The following is a 17,878-nucleotide window of genomic DNA, read 5'->3' on the forward strand; positions in this document are numbered from 1 at the left end:
TTTGCCTGCTTTCACCCTGTTCTTCAATGGTCAGGACCCTCACAGGACCACCACAGAGCAGGTATTATTTGGGTGGTGGATCATTCTCAGCACTGTAGTAACACTGACATGGTGGTGGTGTGTTAGTGTGTGTTGTGCTGGTATGAGTGGATCAGACACAGCAGCGCTGCTGGAGTTCCACTCACTGTCCACTCTATTAGACACGCCTACCTAGTTGGTTCACCCTGTAGATGTAAAGTCAGAGACGATCGCTCATCTACGGCTTCTGTTTGAGTTGGTCATCTTCTAGACCTTCATCACCGGTCACAGGATGCTGGTGAGGTGTTTAAAAACTCCAGCAGCGCTGCTGTGTCTTATCCACTCATACCAGCACAACACACACTAACACACCACCACCATGTCGGTGTCACTGCAGTGCTGAGAATCATTCACCACCCAAATAATACCTACTCTGTGGGGGTCCTGACCATTGAAGAACAGCATGAAAGGGGGCTAACAAAGCATGCAGAGAAACAGATGGACTACAGTCAGTAATTTTAGAACTACAAAGTGCTTCTATATGGTAAGTGGAGCTGATAAAATGGACAGTGAGTATAGAAACAAGGAGGAAGCCGCTCAGGTGGCGCAGCGGTAGAAGACATGCGCTGCAACCAGAGCTGGATTTCGAAGGAGCGTAGTTTCGAATCCAGCTCTGCCTTCCCGGTCGAGGCTGGGCGGCTATGGACAACGATTGGCCTGTTGTCCGGGTGGGGGGCGGGACTTGAGACCGTAGGGGATGCTCTCTCAGGAACGGGGCGGTTGCGCCCTCTGCTGGCTGGTTGGTGGCGCCTGTATGGAGACGGGAGGGGGTGTGGCGGAGTGTGTGATCCTCCGTGCACAGTACTCTGCCACGCTACACTCGTCAAGTGTGGGTGATAAGACGGTCGATTGGCTGTGCACGTTTCGGAGGAGGCGTGGAACGGCCTCGTCAGCCCCAATCAGGAGCAGGAATCCGCACTAATGAGAGGATGATAGATGGGATGAAATTGGACGTGCTAAATTTATACAAAAAAAAAAAAAAAAAAAAGAGGAGGTGGTTTTAATGTTATTGCTGATCTGTGTATTAGCACTATACTGGCTCTGCAATATTCAACACTTTAGTAATGTCTAACACTGATGTTATGCTAAATTCAGCACCCCTGCTGTCATGTGCATCCCAGAACAGAAACAGGGAACAGGGAAACCTTTATGCATTTAAATCATGAATAGGGGACTAGGGTTTTGTGACCCCCCTAAAAATTGGGTCATGTCTGGCAACCAATTTTTCGAATATGAAATGCAGAAAATATTAAATAAATGTGGTCTATGTATCTGTCAGCCAATCAGATCTTACATGGGCCACAGGGAAGGGCGAGGGTTTCACCAGTGCTTTTGCAAACATGTTTGCCACTTCATATAAAGCTTCTAGGGCATCAGTGGCTAGCTTGCTCATATATTACAGCCTTTCTGTTCCTTCGCTAAAAGAACTGTACAGATTTATGAACCAGGATGTCTCACCTCTTCATTTTGACAATGTCACAGCTTGGCACAGATTGCGGGTGGTCCATTGAATTTTCAGCTTGGCACGAGAAGCCGTATCTTCTATAGTCTTTCTGATAACCTTCCACTAAGTGTTGGAATATCCAGGGTCGTACCTGAGGATGCTTGTGTAAAAACATACCCACTTGTAGATGCCTCCTCTGAACTTTTTATTGGCTTTTTCTGGAGCCACCGTATTATTTTTTGCCTTTTTATTTTTTAAACTCAAACATTGTGATTTTTTTTCTTTAATAAAGCAGGAAAGATCTGAGTTTGCATAGACGGAGCATCCGGTCTATTTCTTTATTTTAGATGAACAGTAAGGAAACACTTTTAATTGTGCATCTCTACCTTGCGATGGATTAAAATGTTTAAATTATTTTTAAAAACAGCGGGATAGGCCGCTCAGGTGGCGCAGTGGTAACAGTAGACTAGCACACCAGAGTTGGGGTTTCGAATACATCGTATCCAATCTCAGCTCTGCCTCCCGACTGGGCTGGGCGGCTGCATGAACAACGATTGGCTGTTGTTTATAGGGTTAGGGGTAAAAAAAAAGTCGGATCATAGGTCCTCATAACTGGTGCAACTGTGGCCGCTGATGGCACCTGCACAGGGCTGAGGAATAATGCGGATGGGGGTGTGGCTCTCCGTACACAGTGGCCGTCGGTGTATGAACTCGACTTGTGCAGGTGAAAAATGCAGTCTGTACTGACTGTACGTGCCGGAGGGGGCGCATGTTAGTTGAGAGGCGTCCTCAGTCAGCGGTGAAGGGTCGATTCAGTATAGAGGACGCAATCGGGGTAATTGGACATGACTAGATTAGGGGAAAAAAGTGGGGGAAAATAGAAAATTCAAAAAAAAAAACAAAAAAAAAACAGCTGGATATTCCACTAGCTCACCAGCACGGAGATTCTGAACTCCTCGGTTCGAAACTCGCCGTTGCCACCGGTCTGGCGGGCTTAATTGGCAGTGCCTGCAGCAGATACTAATTGGCCACCGTATATACAGTCTGGGGGCCGGACTGTGTGTCGGTGGGTGGGTCTTCATATGCTGTGTAGGGACCATGATTGGCGGAGGAGATGCCTGTGCAGAATGCAGGGGCGAGAAGAGGAGTACAGCGACGTGCTCTCCTCGGATTCAGTCGGGTATCCCTCAGCAATGGAACTGTTTAATACATTTAGACAGAAAATCATCTCACGACCCCTCCAGTATTTTTTGGTGGGTCTTGCCTCCCAGTTTAAGAACCTCTGCCTTAAAGCATTATAATGCACCTCTGTTATTGGTTTGCTATTTGATCTGTAGTTTATCTGTTATATAAATTCTGTAAGGCAGACTGATTTAGGTCAGGATTCTTATTTTTGTTACCGTCCACTGTCAAGCAAGCGTTGAAGAACGAGAAAATGTTTCCGATATATAAACTGACTTTTCCAAACTGCATCTTCTCCACCGGTCCAAAGCATACACCAGACCTCTGTAATGCTTTCGAAAAAGGTTTATGATAAAACGCTATATAGCAGAGATGCTATGTGGTCACGTGGGCCTTATAATTTACTGATTATTGCCTTTTATTTAGTACACATCAAGAGCCGCACCAAGGACATTATTCTCTGCAAAGATAAATATCCAAAAACATAAATACAGTAAATATTTACACAATTTAAACCTTTTATTTAGTCGAAGTTGAGTGCCAGCACTACAGTACAGAAATACAGAAAATATGACATTTCCTATTAAAAGTGTATTGCTGTTACCTGTACCTGTACCACGGCAATAGACCAAGATATATTTTATCTAATGTAAAAGCCATGAAAGGATGTAAATGACGTACATGGTTGATTCTTTTCTTTTTCTTCAATTTTTGATCTTGGATTGTGTTAAATACAGTATGAGCCAAAATATTGGACTCTTGGAAGACATTGTTATCATGAGAATACAGAACAGAGGCAGTGTATTAATGATGGATGTAAAATGAGCTTTTTAAATGAATTTTATGCTACCTGACAAAACAATAAATCATTGTTTTGATTGTGAGTTTCTTTGAAATGATCTCCATTTATTATCCAAAGCCAAACTGTCTTATTATTATTTTCATTTAAAAGCAGTTAATAATCATCTAATAAATAAGGCATAACATTATGAGCACTGACGGGTGAAGTGAATGACACTGATTACCTCTTAATCACGGCACCTGTTAATGGGTGGGATATATTAGGCAGCAAGTGAACATTTTATCCTCAAAGTTGATGTCGTAGAAGCAGGAAAAATGGGATTTGAGCCTGTTTGACAAGGGCCAAATTGTGATGGCTAGACGACTGGGTCAGAGCATCTCCAAAACTGCAGCTCTTGTGGGGTGTATCTATCAAAAGTGGTCCAAGGAAGGAACAGTGGTAAACCGGTGACAGGGTCATGGGCGGACAAGGCACATTGATGAACGTGGGGAGCAAAGGCTGGCCACAGACGAGCTACTGTAGCTCAAACTACTGAAGAAGTTAATGCTGGTTCTGATGGAAAGGTGTCAGAATACAATGTGTGTAGAAACAAGGAGGTGGTTTTAATGTTATAACTGATCGGTGTAAATTCCTGTACAAACATAATAACCTCTAAACCTAATAGCTGGTTGTGCCACCCTTGCCAGTCACAGCTAAATCACTGGCAATTTGCAATAACTTAACACTGGTGTGGAGGACATTTATTTTCCTTATTATTGCACATTGTAGTTTGAAATAAGTGCTGTATTTCAAGTACACTGGCTGATCTCTCCTGCTCAAATGAAAGAGATCATTAACCCCGTGTTCCAATGGACCACTTCAGTTCATTCATGCATACATCACCTGATCATCCTTCTTCAGCATTTACCAGAGTAAACCATTTTTTACTTACTCAGCTTCTATCTGGCTACTTCAGCCACACCTACAGTGCTGTGAAAACATAACTTCCCCTTGTCTGATTGCATATTTATTACGCTAAATGAAGTAATCTTAAAACATAATTTCATTCATCCAAGAGAAAGCAATCCAACACCTATACGCCCTTGTAAATACATTTTTGCTAGATTTTTCTGCTCCTTTGGGTTTTATGATCATTTTGATTGTTTTGATGCATTACCCAATTACTCATCTGTTTCAGCTCATGGACGTATGACCTCATGTTATCTGCAATAATTATCAACAGCACAACAACAAAGCAATTTGCCACAGAATTTCACAGAATAGGACTCAACATGTAAAGCTATACACATGCATTAGACCACAATGCATGAATCTTTTGTCTTGGCTGTAATGGTAAAAGACGTATATGGCCAAAAGTATGTGGACACAGAACCATTGGCATCAATACGGATTTGTGATTTGTTAATTCTTTTAAATGTTTATTTAAAAAGTTGAGACTGAGGTATAATAAGAATATTTAATTTAATTACACCATTTTGAAACGTTCCACAATAAGCAAATGCATCACTAGTTTACCACTTTGTGCCAATAACAGGTATTTCACCATCTACTGTACATAATACTGTAAAGAAAATTCTGGGAATCTGGGGAAATCTTTGTCAGTGTATGGAAGGCTAGAAACCACTTTTGAACATGCTTGACGTCTGAGTCACTAGAAGGCATTTCCGTCATGTTACTGTAATAAAAATAGTCCCATGAACTTGGCAGTACTTCTGAAAACTGTTTTCATTTAACACAGTCCGCCACTGCATCAATAAGTACAACCTGAAACTCCTATACAAAGAGAAAGCCATGCATCAGAGATGCCACCAGGTTCTCTGGGTCCAATTTGTCTTGGATGGACCAAAAGACCAACGTGGAATTGAGTACTATGGTCAGATGAGTTAGATGCCAATCCAAGGACAATTCAGACTTTAAATTCAGACTTGTACATTAAATGTGTACAATGTCTCCCAAACTACTGTATAGGATTACTACTGTAGGTGTACTACCCACCTTGTTTGATGGATGGCTAAAGAACTTCCTACTACTCTCCTGCTTTTTAAAAGATGCTATTTTTCAACATTCTTTTGAACTGACCAACATAATCCACTACAGTAGGTTGTACTTGAGTTTATTTTGATAATAGTGGTTAAATGATTTATTAAGCTGGTGTCCTTGATGGTGGTAATATGTTAATCATTATTTCACTAATACCTTTCTTTAGCCTTTTCTCTTCTGTACAAAGGTCTTACATCCGACCCTCAGTCCTTACTTCTGCTTTGGAGACATCTTTCCTTCTTCGGGCAAGACAACCTAAAACCTTTAAATTAAAACTTAAAATCAAGACTGCATTGGACCAGCAGTATATAGGAAAGGAATGAATAACACAAAAGATCCAGCAAACCATGTTACTATCAACAATGCAGCGGATATTATTGTGATTGTTGGCTACTTTGTAGTCATCATTGGAGTGGGAATATGGGTAAGTGCTTTTGTGTGAGTATTAATGTAAGATGGTTCTGATTTTACCAATTATCAAAATGAATTTTGCCTTAGCAATACTATAATTTAATATGTCGCAAAATTTAAAAGCAAAAACATAAATTGTGTTAGATTAATAACAACAGCATGTTTTCTTGCTTTTTTTTGTTTCTTAGTCGATGTTTAGGACTAATCGTGGCACAGTAGGTGGCTACTTCCTTGCAGGACGGACCATGGTGTGGTGGCCGGTAAGTTTCTGAGTCTTTGATGTGGACCCACCTTCCTAATTGTTAATTTTAGGTTTTTCAGCCACACACATTGCCAAAAATCAGTGACGTCAATTAAATGGTGACCTGTCTGGGGGGAATCAGACCCACTACAACCTTGACCAAGATAAAGCAGTGGTAAAACTGTCAATTAATGAATGAATAAATGGAGTTTCCAACGTTATAGCAACAGATTGATTGAGGCCCTATCCTGTTTTAGGCAAGGTCTATAAAAACATAGTTGGTTGAGCCTTGAGGTCAATTCAAATTAACACATTTGGGATTAAATTAGCCCAAGTTCACTGTGAGCCAGGCTTTCAAATACAATAAGTGGATGCCAATTTGCCCAGAAACACATGGCAAGTGGCACATCCAACAAGCTCATAAACAGGTGTCCATATACTTTTGCCCATAAAAGCTATGTTATTTGTTGATCATTATTTTATAATAAGGTGCTCAGATGGCGAGATTCAGGTTTGTATCACGACAGTGCCGGCTAGGCATCTACACACGATTGGCTACGTCTGAGGGGGGAGGGAGATATGGTCGAAGCTGCAATGACCTGCTGCAACCTTGACCTGGATTAAACAGCTGATTAAAATAAATTTAAAGGAAATATTTTACAGTACATAAAAATTGTGGTAGTGTGATTGATGTAGTGTAGAATAGGTAGTACATATGTCTGTACAGTGTATAAACATACTCTCCATATGTTTTATTTTTCATTCCTATTAATTCTACTCTTGCTGCAAGTTCATATATTAAGTCTTTACTATTCTGCTATGCTTCATTCTCACAGGTAGGTGCTTCTTTATTTGCGAGCAACATAGGCAGTGGCCATTTTGTTGGCCTGGCTGGAACAGGTGCTGCCAGTGGGATCGCTGTAGGAGGATTTGAATGGAATGTAAGTCGCCTGTCTATATTATTTTGTTATTATGTTAGGGTTTAGGGTTAGGGTTAGGGTTTAGGGTTGGGGTTTAGGGTTAAAATACATGCCAAATGAAATCATTTTAATCATAATAATCTATTATTAATATAAATCGTTGCTTTTACTGGCTCTCATTTGCTCTTTTGCCAGGCTTTATTCATTGTATTGCTGTTGGGATGGCTGTTTGTACCAGTCTATTTAACAGCTGGAGTAAGTGACAATTTTATCAGTTATGTAAATAAAGTTTAATTACTAATAAACTGAGATTATCTTATAATTACATATTTTAAACAAACTGCTTTAAAATTAATATTCTGACCACTTTCAACAGGTAATCACTATGCCGCAATATCTGAAGAAGAGATTCGGTGGGACCAGGATCAGTCTGTATCTCTCGGTTATCTCCCTATTCCTTTATATCTTCACAAAGATTTCTGTAAGTACAATTTCAAATCAGACTAACTTCATTATCTAGGGTTAGTTAATATACATTTTGAAATATCATGCATGATATAACACCATGGGAGATTTAATGTTTTTAGGTGGATATGTTCTCTGGAGCTGTGTTCATACAGCAGGCGCTTGGATGGAATATCTACATTGCAGTCATTGCTTTGCTGTCCATTACAGCTCTCTATACTGTCACAGGTACATTTCATTAATTATTTAGAAATATACAGTGGCAGGACGTAAAGTTAAAATAGCACATGGATTAAAAACAGCTTGAATGAACTAAATCCCAATTATTTTCTTGTGGAAACAGAAGAAATGGGGTAAATCTTAAGGGCATCTGGACATAAACGAAAAATCATACTGGTCTTTGTCAGTTTCCTTCATCTTCATCTTTTTTATTTGAGCTATCTGGACACTAGACACCTACTGTAAAAAGCCACAGTAGATCTTTCTACTTTATGTTTGACCTGACACAGTTTTTAATGCTGGATTCCCTGAATAATACTTCTCGTCTTTGGCACACTGGATCCAACTTCATATGCGGATCAGCCTTGTGCACGGAGAACCACACCCTGATCAGCATTATTTCCCAATTCTCTGCAGGAGCCATCAATCAGCCAGCGAAGGTCATAATTGCACCAGTTATGGGGAACCCTGGTCCGACTTACCCACCCTGTGAACAACAACCAATCGTTGTTCATGTGGCCACCGAGCCCAGCCAGATGGCAGAGCTGAGATTCTATACAATGTATTCGAAATCCCAGCTCTGAATTAATTATTCAAAATTAAATTATTTCTAATAGGCTTTCAAATACTGAGCCTTTGATAAATTTTCCTTTTATACCCAATGAAAATACCCTCACCAGTTGCTTTTTGAGTGTCTTGCAGGCATCAAATTCAAAATTTGTTTACATTTTCAAAATACTGTACAATCAAGTTAGCGTTAGCAAATCTTAGATTCCTGTTTTTGTATTTTACACACCCATTTAGGTTATAACAGTCTCTTCTGGGTAGGCTTACCACAACATTTTGGAATGCATCTGTAGCAGTTTGTGCCCATTCAGTGAGTACTTTAAGGTTTTGCCGCACAGTCAGCAATTAGGTACATCCCAAAAGTGTTCACTTGGGTTGAGTTCAGGGCTTTGTACAGACTGTTGGACAAATTTTGTTTTGACCTGAAACATCAGAACTCAATGTAGTTGTTGACCATAGTCTATGTTCTCTGTAGGTGGGTTGGCAGCTCTGATGTACACGGATACTGTCCAGACCTTTGTGATCATCGCTGGCGCCTTCGTCCTAATGGGCTTCTGTAAGTTCAGGCTATTAATTGGATTATGTCACATAAATGCCATCTTCTATCACCTCATATCAACCTTGTAAGAACATTTTTGCTTTTTCATCAACAGCTTTTTATGAGGTTGGAGGCTACAATGCCTTAATTGAGAAATACAGTTCAGCTCTACCTTCGATGACGTCCTCAGATCCTCAACTCTTAAATATCTCCGCACACTGTTACACTCCGCGTGATGACGCCTTCCATCTGCTGAGGGATCCTGTGACTGGAGACCTGCCGTGGCCCGGTGTGCTGTTTGGAATTGCCATCGTTGGAGGATGGTACTGGTGTACTGACCAGGTAAGTCATGCCAACGTTGCAGCCATATATATATTTTTTAATAGTCACATTTCTATTGTTTAACCTAAATCAGATCAAAAAAGATTACTAGCCCACACCACTGGGTTCAAATCTCGACATTGTCTCAGTTTTGAGCCACAGTAGTCTTTGTTGGTCCACACTTGATGCCATAGACTTTATGTCCTCTTGAGTCAAGGTGTCCAACAACCTGTGGCTTGTCCCTCCTTAGACCACTGTTGAAGGGTACAAACCATGGGTGCCTGTGAGCACCCCTTGCTATTTCGGAGATACTTCAACCCAATACTCTGGCCATAAAGATTTGGCCCCTATCGAAGTCTCTCAGGTGTTTAAGCTGCTCATATCCGCTGCATTCAAATCGTGAACTATGAGTAACTATCATGTCATGTCAAGTCAAGTCAAATTTATTTATAAAGCGCTTTTTACAATAGACATTGTCTCAAGGCAACTTTACAAAATCCAGGACCAACAGATACAAAAACCCTTGTTGAGCAAGCCGAGGGCGACAGTGGCAATCAGCCCAACATTTAATAAATCCCTGATCATGACATGTACTATTGTCGAATATACTGTATATTCAAATAAATATAAAATATTAAAAATACACATAATTTTCATGAAACTACAGTAAAATAAATAGGTACCATAGGCTACTTGTAAGAGAATTAAATCTCTCTAAACAGTATCAGTAGCTCAGTAAATTGTTCTGCATTTTTGATACAGGTTATTGTGCAGCGGTGTTTGGCTGCCCGCAGTCTGACCCATGTCAAGGCTGGATGTATCTTGTGCGGATACCTGAAACTTCTCCCCATGTTCCTCATGGTGTTCCCTGGCATGATCAGCCGAGTGCTGTACCCTGGTAATTCAAACAGTTTAATTAAACCTTTCTTATATTAATAAATGTAGTAAATATTCTAGATATTTCTTCTGAAATTAACTTCTTAATTAGATGAGGTCGGGTGTGTGGTGCCAGCAGAATGTAAAAGAGTGTGTGGGACAGAAGTCGGCTGCTCCAACATTGCGTACCCTAAACTGGTGGTCTCTGTCATGCCCAGAGGTGAGATTTATTTAGCTCTATTTGCTTTACTTTTCTGTATGTCTACAGAATTTTGGTCCATATACTGTGGAACCCTTGAGCGTGTTGGACAATTCAGTCCAAAACCATGGCCATTATTATGTGGCTGACTCCCTCTTTGGGGCTTTAACAGTCTCCACTTCTCTGGTAAAGCATTTTGCTATATTTTAAGATGGAAAAGCAGGACAGGGAGAATGGAAATGCCTTTGAACTCTGGTACTGGTGAAGACTTGGGAATACCTTGGATGGAAAAGAGGACGGCCAGAAACAATATGAATGGATACGATTAAAGAAACATTGAAGTAGCCAACAAGAAGACTTAAACACAAGACAGGATGCTCTGTAGAAACACTATTCATGGTCATCAGGGGTCGAAATTGATGGCACTTAACAATAAAAAAAATGTGCCGCTCAGGTGGCACAGCGGTAAAAAACACACACTGGAACCAGAACTGGGATCTCGAATATATTGTATCGAGTCTTAGCTCTGCCGGCCAGCTGGGCTGAGCAGCTAACTAATTCATAACTAATGCAATTACGACCTCTGCTGGCTGAATGATGGCACCCACACAGAGACGGGAAAAGAGTACGCCGATCAGGGTGTGTCTCTCCGTACACAGTGCTGATCCGCATTGCACTCGTCAAAGTCTAGGTGATGAGATGCATACGGCTGCTGCCCATGTGTCAGAGGGGGCGTGGGTTAGCTTCGTTCTCCTCAATCGGAGCAGGGATCGGCATTAGTGAAGAGGAAGCATGATGCAGTCGGGCAATTGGACGTGCTAAAAGGGATTTATTAAGAAAGTCTGAAATGATCACAGATAAATATTACATTGTGTTTCTTCTTGGCTTTCTTTAGGTCTGAGGGGATTAATGCTAGCCGTCATGTTGGCGGCCCTCATGAGCTCCCTAGCCTCCATCTTTAACAGCAGCAGCACTCTCTTCACTATGGACATCTGGACTCGGATCAGGCCTCAGGCCCGAGACAAAGAGCTCATGATAGTCGGCAGGTTCGGATTAGATTAGATTTTATATCAAATAATGTCCCTGTTTATCAAACAGCCATGTAAAATTTATTTATTTGAGGCGATGCCTTGGGGAAAGGCCTTTCCTGTTTCAGCATGACGGTTCCCCTTGTGTAATGTGCTCATGGGAGTAACTATCAGACGGTTGGGCATCTGCATGGACACGATTGGCTAATGTCCAAAAGGTTGCCGACACAGCCTAGCCATTGGGATGTGTAATTGTCAGTGTACTCACTATGCACCTTGCACTATATGCAGCATTTTACACCCATCAAGCAATTTTTTTAGGTACAACTATCTGATACATTCATTCAGTGATTTATCATAAATAGGTGACACCTACCATATAGATGAACTTTGTGGGTATACAATTACTGACTGTAGACTCTGTTGCCCCACTGACCAGATACTGCATGGGTGGTGGGCCATGCTAAACACTGCAATGACATTAACAATGTAATAATATGGTAGTATGTGTTGTTATGAATGAGTGTTTTAGGTGCAGCAGTGTTGTTAGGATTTTTAAATACTGTTTACTCTTATTGGCCTCTTTATTAGGAACACATTACCAGTTTGTGCATCATTATAGATGCACAGCAAGAGATTAGGAATGGAGAGGAATGCTGAGAATACTGGCCTGGAGAGCCAGACCCCACAACACTTCTATATTTATATAAATCAAACAAACATCTTGAAGAATTATGGGTATATACAGTGCCTTGCAAAAGTATTCACCCCCCTTGACTTTTTACCTCTTTTGTTAAATTACAGCCTGTAATTTAAATGTTTATTTAATCTGAATTTTATGTAATAGATCTGCACAAAGTAATTTAAGTTGGTGAGGTGAAATGAGAAAAAAATATATATGTATATAAAAAATTTTAATAATAAACTGGAAAATGGCGTGTGCGTATGTATTCACCCCCTTTGCTATGAAGCCCCTAAAAAGTACTGGTGCAACCAATTACCTTCAGAAGTCACATAATTAGTGAAATAAAGTTCACCTGTGTGCAATCTAAGTGTCACATGATCTGTCAGTATCTATAAATTTTTTCTAAAAGGACCCAGAGGCTGCAATACCACTAAGCAAGAGGCACCACTAACCAAACAAAACCATGAAGACCAAGGAGCTCTCCACACAAGTCAGGGATAAAGTTGTTGAGAAGTACAAGTCAGGGTTGGGTTATAAAAAAATTTCCAAATCTTTGATGATCCCCCGAAGCACAATCAAATCCATCATCATCAAATGGAAAGAACATGGTACCACAACAAATCTGCCAAGAGGGGGCCGTCCACCACAACTCACAGACCGGGCAAGGAGGGCAATAATCAGAGAGGCAATACAGAGACCACAGGTAACCCTGAAGGAGCTGCAGAGTTCCACAGCAGAGACTGGAGTATCTGTCCATAGGACCACAATAAGCCGTACACTCCACAGAGCTGGGCTTTATGGAAGGGTGGCCAGAAAAAAGCCATTACTTAAAGATAAAAATAGGAAAGAACGTTTTGAGTTTGCCAAAAAGCATGTGAAAGACTCCCCAAATGTATGGAGAAAGGTGCTCTGGTCAGATGAGACTAAAATTTAACTTTTTGGCCACCAAGGAAAACGCTATGTCTGGCGCAAACCCAACACATCTCATCACCCCAAGAACACCATTCCCACAGTGAAACATGGTGGTGGCAGCATCATGCTGTGGGGATGTTTCTCAGCAGCAGGGACTGGGAAACTGGTCAGAATCAAGGGAAAGATGGATGGTGCTAAATACAGGGATATTCTTGAGCAAAATCTGTTTCAGTCTGCCAGTGATTTGAGACTGGGACGGAGGTTTACCTTTCAGCAGGACAATGACCCTAAGCATACTGCAAAAGCAACACTCGAGTGGTTTAAGGCGAAACATTTAAATGTGTTGGAATGGCCTAGTCAAAGCCCAGACCTTAATCCAATTGAGAATCTGTGGTCAGACTTGAAGATTGCTGTTCACCAGCGGAAACCATCCAGCTTGAAAGAGCTGGAGCAGTTTTGCCTTGAGGAATGGGCAAAAATCCCAGTGGCTAGATGTGGCAAACTCATACAGACTTATCCAAAGCGACTTGCAGCTATAATTGCTGCAAAAGGTGGCTCTACAAAGTACTGACATTAGGGGGGTGAATAGTTATGCACATTGAAGTTTTCTGTTATTTTGTCTTATTTGTTGTTTGCTTCACAATAAAAAAAAATTCACATCTTCAAAGGTGTAGGCCTGTTCTGTAAATGAAATGATGCAAACCCCCAAACAATCCATTTTAATTTCACGTTGTGAGCCAACAAAACATGAAAAATGCCCAGGGGGGTGAATACTTTTGCAAGGCACTGTATGAGTGTAGATCTGTATGGACAAGTCTATACTGTGTTGCTTTTACCTCTCTTACAGGGTATGGGTGCTCTGCATCGTTGCAATCAGCATTTGCTGGATCCCTGTGGTCCAGGCTGCTCAGAGTGGGCAGTTGTTTGACTATATCCAGTCAGTTACCAGCTACTTGGCGCCACCTATAGCAGCTGTCTTCTTTCTGGCTATTTTTGTGAAGAGAGTCAATGAACAGGTAAGGGTCTAACCATACTACACTAACATTATTGGAACCCTGAGCTAGTTGGGTGTTCTATTCCAAAATCACGGGCATTAATATGGATTCCCACACCCCCTTTTCTGGCTAGAACAGCCTCTACTCTTCTGAGAGAGAAGGCTTTGTACAAGATGAAGTGTTGTCCACAAACATTTGGCCATACAGCTGAACATAGAATTGGACTCTAGTGTAAGAATTCTTTCATAATATTAATAATTATATGTTTTTCTATTTTGGTAGGGGGCTTTTTGGGGCCTAATGGGAGGCCTGGCCATGGGCTTGTGCCGCATTGGACCAGAGTTCTACTTTGGATCAGACAGCTGCCTCTTTCGTTCCAAATGTCCTCCTGTCATTTGTGGGGTTCACTACCTGTATTTTGCAGTGCTGCTCTTCTTCTGTACTGGCATTCTGGTAATCCTTGTGAGCTACAACACGCCACCTATAGACGACCGACATGTAAGTGGACCTTAATATCAGACAGATAGGGTTTACTAGGGTTCTTCAAAAGGTTTTCGCACTTTTTTACTCTATTAACAATTTCAAAAACAAATTACGTCACTTTTCTACAGTCACCTTCAGATGCATTTTTCCCAGCATCGTACCAACTTTTTAATGCCATCAGCAAAAGTGTTTTTGGTTGAGCGTGTAGCCACTAATGCACCGCTGATCAAAATCACATGAAAATCTTCTTCCCCTTAAGGCTTCTTTGATCTGCCAAAAAAGGTGGAAATCAGATGGCACTACATCCGGACTATAAGCTCTCTCCGAGTCTCTCTGGCACGACCGATTACTCCTCCTCCCACCGTTTCCAATCAAAATATAAAAGTGCGGAAACTTTTTGAAGATCCCTTGTACAGTGTATCACAAAAGTGAGTACACCCCTCACATTTCTGCAAATATTTTATTATATCTTTTCATGGGACAACACTATAGACATGAAACTTGGATATAACTTAGAGTAGTCAGTGTACAACTTGTATAGCAGTGTAGATTTACTGTCTTCTGAAAATAACTCAACACACAGCCATTAATGTCTAAATGGCTGGCAACATAAGTGAGTACACCCCACAGTGAACATGTCCAAATTGTGCCCAAAGTGTCAATATTTTGTTTGACCACCATTATTATCCAGCACTGCCTTAACCCTCCTGGGCATGGAATTCACCAGAGCTGCACAGGTTGCTACTGGAATCCTCTTCCACTCCTCCATGATGACATCACGGAGCTGGTGGATGTTAGACACCTTGAACTCCTCCACCTTCCACTTGAGGATGCGCCATAGGTGCTCAATTGGGTTTAGTCCATCACCTTTACCTTCAGCTTCCTCAGCAAGGCAGTTGTCATCTTGGAGGTTGTGTTTGGGGTCGTTATCCTGTTGGAAAACTGCCAGTTTTCGAAGGGAGGGGATCATGCTCTGTTTCAGAATGTCACAGTACATGTTGGAATTCATGTTTCCCTCAATGAACTGCAGCTCCCCAGTGCCAGCAACACTCATGCAGCCCAAGACCATGATGCTACCACCACCATGCTTGACTGTAGGCAAGATACAGTTGTCTTGGTACTTCTCACCAGGGCGCCGCCACACATGCTGGACACCATCTGAGCCAAACAAGTTTATCTTGGTCTCGTCAGACCACAGGGCATTCCAGTAATCCATGTTCTTGGACTGCTTGTCTTCAGCAAACTGTTTGCGGGCTTTCTTGTGCGTCAGCTTCCTTCTGGGATGACGACCATGCAGACCGAGTTGATGCAGTGTGCGGCGTATGGTCTGAGCACTGACAGGCTGACCTCCCACGTCTTCAACCTCTGCAGCAATGCTGGCAGCACTCGTGTCTATTTTTTAAAGCCAACCTCTGGATATGACGCCGAACACGTGGACTCAACTTCTTTGGTCGACCCTGGCGAAGCCTGTTCCGAGTGGAACCTGTCCTGGAAAACCGCTGTATGACCTTGGCCACCATGCTGTAGCTCAGTTTCAGGGTGTTAGCAATCATCTTATAGCCCAGGCCATCTTTGTGGAGAGCAACAATTCTATTTCTCACATCCTCAGAGAGTTCTTTGCCATGAGGTGCCATGTTGAATATCCAGTGGCCAGTATGAGAGAATTGTACCCAAAACACCAAATTTAACAGCCCTGCTCCCCATTTACACCTGGGACCTTGACACATGACACCAGGGAGGGACAACGACACATTTGGGCACAATTTGGACATGTTCACTGTGGGGTGTACTCACTTATGTTGCCAGCTATTTAGACATTAATGGCTGTGTGTTGAGTTATTTTCATAAGACAGTAAATCTACACTGCTATACAAGCTGTACACTGACTGCTCAAGGTAATATCCAAGTTTCATGTCTATAGTGTTGTCCCATGAAAAGATATAATGAAATATTTGCAGAAATGTGAGGGGTGTACTCACTTTTGTGATACACTGTATATGATAACCGTCATCTCTATGGTCATGAATACACACTTACCAGTTTGCACAATTCTCTGCCCAGCTTCATCGGCTTGTCTTCAGCCTGCGCCATTCTAAGGAAGAGAGGGTAGATCTGGACTGGGAGGAAGAGGAACGAGGAAGGAATGCCCGCAGAGCGGCAGAAGAAAAAAATAAAGCCACGTGTGCTGAGAATACAAGTAGGACATCAAATAACCAACAATGCTGTTAAACTATTAATGGGTGTCAGAAATGATATACTAATAAGAAACTTTTTTTCAGGCGAAAATGGAAGTAAATCTGGAATCGGCCGCTTGATTGACTGGTTTTGTGGCTTAAGTGGCTCGCAGGCACCTGAGCCGACTGAAGAAGAAGTTAAAGAAGCAGCTAAAGAATTGCCTGATATAAGCGAAGACCCTCTATGGAAGCACTCGGTCAATGCTAATGCTCTTATTATGATGGCTGTGGCTATCTATTTTTGGGGGTTTTATGCTTGAATGGAACCAAGTTTTTTTTTTTTTTTTTTTCATTGTTTCACATAATTGAGGTGCTAATTCTACTGAAATCCTACTAAAAATGTGTATATATTTCTATTTTTCAAATGATTGTGGTACTATTTACCACTACTTACCATTCACAGTTGCACTAAATATGGAGCATGATGATAATAACTACTATTTAACTTGAATTATTGTTTCCTTGCTCCAAGTCACCATGAGTTATTGGGGTTTAATTGCATAGCTGATTATACACACACTGCATTTTCAACAGTTAATACCACACTTTTCCAACCATTCGACAATCTTTGTAGACGCAGAGCGTGTGATTGTCTGGCCTGCCTGCAGTCCAGATTTGTCTCTTGTTGAAAATGCATAGCACATAATTGGAGGATAAACTGTTGAACAATGAAAATCTTTACTTTGTACCTTTGTCATTTAAATAAACGTTTGAGAAAATGAAATATTCTCAGATTTCTGTTGTTAATGCATTTTACATTTTTATTTCATGAAAAAAGGAACGACGTTAATGGTGGTCGTGTCAAACTTGGCAGTTTTTTATGCCATGTACTGTATGAGTTTAAAACTTGTTACAAATCTGACTACACAGCTGGAACAGTGTGACTCAAGCAGTAAATGAACACCATGCTTCAGATTTGTTCCTCCTATTTTTTGGGGTCTGTGTAGGTTCTGGGTCCTGAGTTCTTGAGTTGAAGGTAATCAGACTTCTTTTTAGGTTCTTTAAGATGCTTCACTTCTTCAGGTGCCTCTCCTAATGTCAGGGCTGGACCAGCCATCTTAACACCCTGGATTTCCAATCATGCAATGTCCTTGCAGACTCCTGACTGGCTGCTAGAACCGCTCCCCGGAACTCAGCGAAGTAGGCCACCCCAAGCACCCTGTTTTATGTTAAATGTATTAAATTAAAAAGCATGCCAAGTCGGCCTTTTTTAGCATTGGTATGTAAACACTGCATGA

At 41.4% G+C, this 17,878-nt stretch overlaps 1 protein-coding gene across 6 annotated transcripts; it reads left to right on the top strand.

The window, feature by feature from the left end:
- Positions 1-598: 598 nt before the first annotated feature.
- Positions 599-17,364, top strand: slc5a2 (solute carrier family 5 member 2). 6 transcript variants are annotated; one of them, XM_063016263.1, is made up of 16 exons: positions 599-2,642; positions 5,915-5,970; positions 6,146-6,217; positions 7,035-7,139; positions 7,314-7,373; positions 7,495-7,599; positions 7,706-7,811; positions 8,845-8,925; positions 9,023-9,249; positions 9,991-10,126; positions 10,217-10,324; positions 11,199-11,349; positions 13,776-13,944; positions 14,206-14,421; positions 16,468-16,603; positions 16,686-17,364. In XM_063016263.1, the coding sequence occupies exons 1-16, from the start codon at positions 2,621-2,623 to the stop codon at positions 16,898-16,900; spliced, it is 1,965 nt and encodes a 654-aa protein (XP_062872333.1). In that variant the 5' UTR covers positions 599-2,620; the 3' UTR covers positions 16,901-17,364. The 6 variants fall into 6 exon arrangements, with proteins under 6 accessions (XP_062872333.1, XP_062872328.1, XP_062872331.1 ...); XM_063016258.1 differs by lacking the exon at positions 599-2,642 and having other exon boundaries at positions 5,866-5,970; XM_063016261.1 differs by lacking the exons at positions 599-2,642; positions 5,915-5,970 and having other exon boundaries at positions 16,468-16,606; positions 16,725-17,364.
- Positions 17,365-17,878: the final 514 nt, after the last annotated feature.

The sequence above is a fragment of the Trichomycterus rosablanca genome, chromosome 20, assembly GCF_030014385.1.
Source record: "Trichomycterus rosablanca isolate fTriRos1 chromosome 20, fTriRos1.hap1, whole genome shotgun sequence".
In the NCBI taxonomy this organism is placed as follows: Eukaryota; Metazoa; Chordata; class Actinopteri; order Siluriformes; family Trichomycteridae; genus Trichomycterus; species Trichomycterus rosablanca.

Excerpts from the sequence above, each read along its gene's own strand:
- slc5a2 (XM_063016258.1), top strand. The coding sequence starts at position 5,866 with ATGAATAACACAAAAGATCCAGCAAACCATGTTACTATCAACAATGCA. Across the intron at positions 5,971-6,145 it reads TCATTGGAGTGGGAATATGG|TCGATGTTTAGGACTAATCG; the intron begins GTAAGTGCTTTT and ends TTTGTTTCTTAG. Across the intron at positions 9,250-9,990 it reads GGTACTGGTGTACTGACCAG|GTTATTGTGCAGCGGTGTTT; the intron begins GTAAGTCATGCC and ends TTTTTGATACAG.